Consider the following 8,775-nt stretch of genomic DNA (forward strand, 5'->3'; position numbering starts at 1 on the left):
CTGCGTAGCTAGTGGTAGGGAAGGATAGTGCTAAAGAAGTACCCAGGAGCTGCTGGTCTATTTGAAGCAGAGAACGCACACATGTGTGTGACAGGGTGGATACCTTCAAGCTGAGGGTTGCACTAGCTATCAAATGCGGCTTCTCAATTTTTCCAAGCCTGAATACACTTAAAAACCTCCCGATGGCAGCAGGCCTGCGGAGTGCTCCTTTCTGCCTCTGAGAGAAAGCTCAGAGAGCAGCAATGTGCTATGTGCTGTATACATGTTATACTGTGTAGAACATCCCCTTGAGTGCTATGCAGAAAATGTCTCACACTGCATACACACACAGACACACACACACACATGCATGCACAGGCGTTCCTTGGGCGTGGAGGAGTTAAGCCAACACAATATCTCTGCACTTTGCTTCACTGAAATCTAAATTTAGATCTTTTCGCAAAGCTGAAGTCGTGTTTATTCTTCCCGCTACAAACCTTAAGGCCTTGGGGGTGAAAAAGCAAAATTAAAAAAAAAAAAAAAACAAAACACCCAAACCCTGTAATTTCCAAGAATGCAAGTTTCCATTAGACACCAGCGCCAAAACCATAAACCTCGACCTGCGGGAACACGAGCGAACCTCTGCGAGTCGTTTTTGACGTTGCACTAATTTTTCTTACATAAATACCCATCCATCAACTCCTCTTATAGCGGCTGAGGACGGGAACGGCCCGACGCAGTGCCCGTCCGAGTCAACGCGAGCTGCGCGCCGTACAAAGGAATGCCTCTTTTCCTCTTGCCGCAACAGGTAACTGCGTTTGTCGGGGGAAGGTCGCTCCTCCAACCGCTTACGCACCCCCAGCCTGCGAGCTGAGACCTGAGCTGCGATAAAGCTGGGAAGGCAGAGCTCCGCGCTCAGCAGAGCGCAGCCAGCGATGGGCTCTGCCCGGGGGCAGCCGGGACCCCCGCGCCCCGCCGACCCGGCCCCGCCTCTGGAGCCCCGGGGCGGGCGTCCGGAGCCCCTGCCCGCTCCCAGGGGGCTGCCGGCAACCCCGCGTACCGCCGCCGCGCTCCGGCAGCCGTCTGGGGACACGGCTGGGGATAAAAGCGGGGCCGCCCCGCCTCATCCCGGAAAGGAAGGAGGGCTGAGGGGGGAACGGGGACGGGAACGCCCGCTCGGCGCGGTCCTGCCTCCAGCTCGCTGCTCGGCTCCCTGCGATGCTGCCGGGGAAGGGGACGGGGGCTGTGCGGCCGGGAAGGCACTCCGCGGGCCGGCCTCGGTTCAGAGCGCAGCAGTCCCGTTCTTCGCTCCCCGAAGGATGCGAGTGACCGAGTGTCCGTACTGCGGACAAATCTGGCTGTCTCCTGGAAAGCCGAGGACCCGACCTGTTGTACGTCGCGTTACTTTACGGCGAGTTTGCCGGCGGGCCCTACAGCCTGCCTTCTGCCGGGAGCGCAGATAGCATCTCCTGTGTCCTTTGGAAGCTGGCACCCGTGGCTCATACAAAGAGGATGGGATGGTGTGGGGAGGGTGCTGTAGAGCAAAGCCACTTGGTGACATTAGATGTGAAGGCTTCTGATGTGGGGGCACCCAACCAGGGCTTCTTGCTGTAGCACCTCACTGCCATATCTGACCGATTTTCTCTTTTCCCAGGGGAGGCAGTGAGCCCCACGGAGACACACCACAGGGAGCGTCCCCCGTTTCACTTCTCGCTAGGTGGACTATGGTGGCAGGAAGATGTTGGCTCGGAAGAGTATTATCCCTGAGGAGTATGTGCTGGCACGGATCGCTGCCGAGAACCTGCGCAAGCCGCGCATCCGGGACCGGCCACGCAAAGCCCGCTTCATTGCCAAGAATGGAGCGTGCAACCTGGCGCACAAGAACATCCGCGAGCAGGGGCGATTCCTGCAAGACATCTTCACCACCTTGGTGGACCTGAAATGGCGTCACACGCTGGTCATCTTCACCATGTCCTTCCTGTGCAGCTGGCTGCTCTTTGCCATGATGTGGTGGCTGGTGGCTTTTGCCCATGGTGACATGGACCCGAGCACAGAGAACACTGCAAACAACACCAAGTGGACTCCGTGTGTGACATGTGTCAGGTACAGCGCAGTTTAGGGGACAAAGAAAGGGGGGAATATGGCTGCCTGCTGTCCCACCGATGCCTGAAATGCAGCTTTTGGTTTACTTGAACCATTATGTTTGGTTGAGACAATTGAAAAGTGCGGTGTTTTCCTCTAGGTTACGTAAATTCAGCAAGCCTTCTGGGCTTGGAAAATACTGTACTGTAGATTTCTTTGATTCCTTACAGGATCTGAAAGAGAGGGAGACCTGCTGCTTTTCATGTGTCTCCACACTCTGTGGGTAACATACCTTGCCTGTCAAGATAAGAGCCTGCTACAAGAGTGGGTATGTGTTACACGTATCGTAATGTTGTCTGTGGCAGCAGGAGCATCTCGAGTGTGGTGCGAGCTGTGAGCTGCGCTGGTGGAAGGTGGTCCACCCCGAAAGTGGTGCCTGAGAGGCAGGCACCCGCTGTGGGTGTCAGCTGGCAAGAAAAGCGCTGCTTAGGGCAAAATGAGATGTGTTTCAGGATGACACTTCTGAGACAGCTCCAAAATGCCTGGCCCTTGATGAGGACCGCAGTTTGATGGACAAACTACTTCCATGATATGCATTAAGTTAAATGTCAGCTGTTAAGAAAAGTAACTTCCTCTCCGTCCCCAAATGACAATTTTCAAGGCTCTGGCAAACTGATGCATAACTACGCAGGACAGGGGGAGCATTTGTTAATGGGAGATGAGGATAAGCAACAAGATCACTCTGTCATCTCATCAGTAACACGTCTTTTTATAGCATCAGGTGCTTTTAAGCAGGACAATCTGGGTTCAGGGCAGCCAGGCTGCCCTGTAGCAACTGTCTTGACACACTGCAGGGCTTCAGTGACTGTGTGAGGGGCTGAGAGTTTCTGCTTCTCTTTTAACTTTCTGTTGCACGTAATTTTTGAGGCACCTCAGCAAGCTTGAAGGCACCTCAGATCTGGCTCTTGAGGCAATGGAGATTTCATTCTGCCTTTTTTTGACACTGTTTTGCTAAATGGGAAATTTCCAAGGGGAAGAGAAAACAGAGATTTTCCAAGCTGACCTTCATCAAGCTGGGGGTCTGGCACAGCGGGAGATGGCTGTCTTATTTTCTTTCCATTAAGTGGTCAGAAACAGTTGCCTCTGACCTGAGACATCACGATCCAGCTGGCGCCCGCTGGGGATGTCCTCCAGGGTGTCACCCCCTGCCTTTCTGGTGTACTGCTCCCAGAGGGAAGCGCCTGTGAGATTTGACCGATCCTACCAACTTTCTGGGGTCCTCTGGGAGGATGTCCCCCTACTTGGTGGAGGCTCCCATGACGCGCATCCCTGTGGTGCTCCTGGGCCACCCCACAGAGCCCAGTCTGACTGCTGAGGTCATCGTGCCACCAGGACAAAGCAGAGCCATGGCCCCTCGCTATCTCCCTGTAGCCCCAAATAGGGCATCCCCATGCCAGCGGTGTCCCATCTGCTGCAGGAACAGTCTGAGGGCTGGCAATGAGCAGAGCCAATGAACCGGTGTGCCTTTGAGCTTTAGCCCTTGGCAAACAACACCTGTCACACTCTCCTGTGAGTACCTGAGGTGTTTCAGCCAACAGGTGCCTACGTATCCATGGAAAATCTTTTCCCTTCATCTTTTTAAATCTGACAACCACCTTGGACACAGTATGAAATAATACAATCTGAAATAACAGTACGATTGCTGATATTTTTAAGAGCAGTGCACTGCTGGATTTAAAACATACTTAATATTGCCTATATATAAATTAACATATAACATTAATATAATATCTGTAAAAATAATGGCAAACATTTTTTAATTTTACTTTCCTGAGATTTAGGCCCACAGATATTTTAGGAGAGCTTTTTTTTTGGATGGGTGCCATTACAAATGTATAGGGAAATTTGGCTTTAGATTTTAACCACTGCTGCAGGGAACTTGCACGGCACTTCCATTTTTCAAAGTACTGCAGAATTTCTAAGGCAAGTAGCACTTTACCCCGCAAAGCAAATGTTATCCAAAGGGAAAAACTGTTGCAGAGCTCTAAGGAGAGGGACCTGGGAATGGTGTGGTTTGACATTCATGGCTCCTTCTTCTCTTGTTCACCATGCTGTACAAACTTGTTGCTTCTGACACTGTCACCCTAAAAAGGTGGGTTTTTTCTTTTTTTTTTTTTTTTAATGACTGTCAAGGGGAATCAGAATATTCAATTGCACAGAGTTTTAAGTTGAATTAAACTAAATTAAGATTCAGCTAGAAGCTTCATTCTGCATGTAGATGACTACTCATGAACATGGAAATCATTCCATGAATGAATTAACTCCTTCATCCCTGATTTCTTCAGTATAAAATACAAGAACAAACTCGTTAGTGTGAGGGAATCTGCCAAAGATTAACAAAACAGAATGGAAAAAAAAAAAGGCTAAGTTCTTTCAAAGGTGTCTGTGCAGAGACTGGCTGGTTTTCTGAAAGATGACCATTCTCATTCTATGGAACATTATCCGTGATACTACCTGCTCTATTTTAATGTCTTTTCATGATCCCAGGCTCACTGAAAATATGGCTAGGAAAAAAAAAAAAGAAAAAAGTTATTTTAAAACAGATTTGTTGAAAAGTAAACCATCAGCGGGAAATGGTTTAGAACCATCTTCATGGACAAGACATATTTTCCATAGGTAAAGCCACACTGAGCATGGGGATGCTTCAAATGTTGGTGGATTGCACTGTCTCAAAAGGGTCACTATGTTACTTCATGAGACCCCATGTGCAAAATGTCTACTGCATAATCCCCAAGGTACAGGTTTAGGGTATAAAAGACTTTGGTGAAGGAAGTATCAGTTTATAAAAGGAAATGAAATATCCTGGTGTGTATTTGAGAAGTGATGTTGTGCTCTATTATAAATAATGTGTTTTGGAAAGTTTGCAGACAGCATCCTCAGATGTCCAGCATTATGGCATATTGGGGATACACTTCTACAATGCACTGCTGTGTTGGAGTTTTCCAGCTAGCCTTGTCATGGCAGTGAGCTAAACCCAAACCCTGGGTCACAGCAGTGTCCGTCAGCTGGGATGTGCCCTCCCTCTGCATCCTGATTCTGTGGGCTCGAGTGCAAAGCATGCAAGGGTCTGGGAGGTGTGATAAGGCTGGGAGTGTCCCCTTTCCCTCCAGGGAATCTTGCTAAAGGGGCTTATGACACAGAGAGTCAGGTTTTGAAAATGAAGTCCTGCAGCTTTCCCAGTTTCCTTTCCCTGTGCAGGCTGGTGGGAGAACCTCAGCGTGCCAGCCAGTTGCTCACCTGTCTCCAAAACCACCGCTCCCTGCCAAGAGCTTCACGGGATGTAGGAAGTGGAAAGTCACACTGGGAGTTAAAGCACTGTCAGCTAACATGGTGTGCGATGTTTTTCTGAACAGAGAATCTAGTGAGCTACTTGGGGTTATCTAGAATTACAGATGGTCTTTTAGGAGCTCAGGCTCTTACGTCTTCCCTCTCAACATTAGATGCTTCACTGATCATGTAAACACTGAATCACCAAGCGTGCAATGTTAACAGAAGGCTTAAATTTACAAGAACTTCCAAAATAGTCCCTTAAGTTTGTTTCTACTAAGCATATGCTAAAAGCTTATCAGTTTATGTTTGATGTGCTTTGAGTTAACTTTGTACAATCTTCCTCTCCAGGTCTTTCACCTCTGCTTTCCTCTTCTCCATTGAAGTTCAGGTGACCATTGGTTTTGGGGGCAGGATGATGACGGAGGAATGTCCCTTGGCCATCACGGTCTTGATCCTACAGAACATTGTGGGTCTGATCATCAATGCTGTCATGCTGGGCTGCATCTTCATGAAAACTGCTCAAGCTCACAGGCGGGCAGAGACCTTGATTTTCAGCCGGCAGGCGGTCATTGCCGTTAGAAATGGCAAACTTTGCTTTATGTTTCGAGTAGGAGACCTGAGGAAGAGCATGATCATTAGCGCCTCCGTGAGAATCCAGGTTGTGAGGAAGACTACAACCCCTGAGGGAGAAGTCATACCCATTCACCAAGTAGATATCCCCGTGGATAACCCCATTGAAAGTAACAATATTTTCCTGGTGGCTCCCTTAATCATTTGTCACGTCATAGACAAGCGCAGTCCTCTTTATGATATCTCCGCTTCTGACCTGGCGCTCCAGGATCTGGAGCTTATAGTGATACTTGAAGGCGTCGTGGAGACGACTGGCATCACAACGCAGGCGAGAACCTCCTACATAGCAGAGGAGATCCTGTGGGGTCACCGCTTTGTGCCCATCGTCACTGAAGAGGAAGGCGTTTACGCCGTCGACTACTCCAAATTTGGCAACACTGTCAAGGTGGCTGCACCACGTTGCAGCGCGCGAGAGCTTGACGAAAAGCCCTCAATTCTCATCCAGACCCTGCAGAAGAGCGAGCTGTCCCACCAGAACTCCCTGCGGAAACGCAACTCCATGAGGAGAAACAACTCAGTTCGGAGGAGCAACTCCATGCGGAGAACCAACCCCTCCCTCATGGTGCCCAAAGTGCAGTTCATCACACCCGAGGGGAGCCAGAGTGCCTCAGAAACGTGATGCACAGCCTTGTGTGGGGCCAGGGGGGTTCAAAAATAAATTTCATTCTACTGAAGAAAATGAGAATGCAGAGCAGAACTGTGCAAGGACTATTTATTCTATTACTTACTGAAAGCACTACCTAATGGCATTAGGAAACACGTTAGCACTTAGTGTATGAATTAATAAAAGTGGCACGTACACTAAAGAAAACACAGATCACTCATGTAATATAATGTGTATTTATACTTCTCCTAATGGCATGTTAATTTTTTCAATCATATTTTTCCTATCAAAGGTCTCTTTCTCCACTGACTGTCATAAAGTGTGTTTTTACCCTGTAGGAGTGGGTTACTCACCCACAGGCAGAAGTCAAAACGGCTGCATATCAACAGCTTGCGCATATTTTGTGTGAGACATTTTGGATATGAATTTTTTTAGGAGTGAATGCCTTGTTCTCTTGAAAGGAGTAGCTAAATTCCTCAGTGATTTAACAGGAGAAGAGGCAGGATTTTCCCTTCAGTTTTCTAGATCTTTTCTTTCCGTTGTTTTATAGCAAAGATATTTTGAAAGCAGTTCCCAGTAGGTGAAGTGACCTGGCCACCCCAGAAGAGAGCTTCTGGAGCTCTGAGCAGCACCAGGATTAAAATCAACATTTCAGCAGACCCACAAAATGGGACAGCCTCTTACAGGGTCCTGCTCTTGTCCAGCAGGTGGGATACAGCGCTGCAGGACAGCATGCATCTGTAATGTATCTGCAAACCACACTGAGAGATTCAAGTGTTCCCTGCCTCCCCTTGAGCATCCGCAGTGCTAAAGCTGAAGAAAGCACACACCTTTTCAACATTCTCCTTGTATTGGTTGAAGACCAAATCCTGTTGTTTTTTTGTTGTTTTTTTTTCTCTTGCAGATTCATATAACTGAAGACAAGAAATCTATTTCCTTCGCTTACATTACTTTTTGTAGGATTAAGTCTGTTTGCTTCAGTGAAAGGTTGCTTTCTTTTTCCCCCAATGTGACTTCAAGAATGAGAATGAGAGGGGATCATGGCAGCAATATTATAATTGATAGTGTTTTCAAAGCCATCTGAATAATTTTCAGGTGACGTTGCTGAAGTATTACTTTTTAGCAATGTCGCACTTTTTTAATACAAAATGACATGAAAAATGGGTGGTGAACACCTTTTCTCTTTGAATCACAGTGGGCATTTCTTATCTAGAACCTACCCCAGAGTGTCACCACAAGATTTTCTAGAAGAATAAGTACAGGTAAAATAACTAATTGTGTCACATTTGGTAATGCTAAATGGATGCATGCTTCTTTCCCCTGTGAATACCAAGTATAATTATGGACAAATTCTTGTTCACAGAAGTTGCCTTAATGCCTCTGGCTCAGGAAATGTACTGTTTCTGTGCTGACTCTGCAAGCCACTCAACCACTTAAATACTCCTGTAATTTTAAATATCTGCTTACTCCTTCCAGGTAAAACAGTCAAGAGCAATGCTGGATTCTCATTCTCTTTGGAAGTCAGTTCATCAGCACTTGCACGGTCAGTTTACAGTTTCATTTAGAGTTGGGTTGTGGCATGGAAGGGCATGGCTGTATAGTGTAGTCCCCTTATATTTGGAGCAGGTGCTGTCCATGAAATAAACACCAACAAAATGCTTCATCTGAAGTGCTAGCGGAAACTGAAGGTTCTGCTAAAAGTGTTTATTCCTGGCCTGCCTGTTAATGTTCTGAGAGGATGTCTGGTGAACATCTGTAGATATTAATCTGTCCATTGTGTGTCCAAACAACTAACATCTGTAGAGTCAGAATGAGCATATACAATTTGTCTCTGGTCTACATTTGCAGGACTATGAATTTCTGTGAGGCAGCCTGTTTGCAATACGGTTAAGTCAAATGCTGTACAAAAGCAAATTTTCTACAAAATAAAAAAGTGACAATAATGATTTATTCCGTCTCTGATTTTCTTCTCATGTCTTTTTTTTTCTTTCTGTTCTCCCTTCATTTTTCTGGATTATTAGTCTTTCTTGTCCCTCCGCCTCATCTGCAGTCTGTTTGAGTAATAATTTAATATTGTTCTAATATTTTCTTAGTCTTTCAAGAGCTTCTCTATTTTAAATAGGAAAATTGTGGGGAGAGCCTTTGTACTC

The 8,775-nt window shown here is 47.0% G+C and overlaps 1 protein-coding gene across 2 annotated transcripts; it reads left to right on the forward strand.

The window, feature by feature from the left end:
- Positions 621 to 8,575, forward strand: KCNJ8 (potassium voltage-gated channel subfamily J member 8). Of its 2 annotated transcripts, none has more exons than XM_021391836.1 (3): positions 621 to 787; positions 1,634 to 2,082; positions 5,740 to 6,640. In XM_021391836.1, the coding sequence occupies exons 2-3, from the start codon at positions 1,718 to 1,720 to the stop codon at positions 6,638 to 6,640; spliced, it is 1,266 nt and encodes a 421-aa protein (XP_021247511.1). In that variant the 5' UTR covers positions 621 to 787; positions 1,634 to 1,717. The 2 variants fall into 2 exon arrangements, with proteins under 2 accessions (XP_021247511.1, XP_021247517.1); XM_021391842.1 differs by lacking the exon at positions 621 to 787 and adding an exon at positions 1,124 to 1,370 and having other exon boundaries at positions 5,740 to 8,575.

Source organism: Numida meleagris, chromosome 1, assembly GCF_002078875.1.
Source record: "Numida meleagris isolate 19003 breed g44 Domestic line chromosome 1, NumMel1.0, whole genome shotgun sequence".
Classification (NCBI taxonomy): Eukaryota; Metazoa; Chordata; class Aves; order Galliformes; family Numididae; genus Numida; species Numida meleagris.

Excerpts from the sequence above, each read along its gene's own strand:
- KCNJ8 (XM_021391836.1), top strand. The coding sequence starts at position 1,718 with ATGTTGGCTCGGAAGAGTATTATCCCTGAGGAGTATGTGCTGGCACGG. Across the intron at positions 2,083-5,739 it reads CCGTGTGTGACATGTGTCAG|GTCTTTCACCTCTGCTTTCC; the intron begins GTACAGCGCAGT and ends CTTCCTCTCCAG.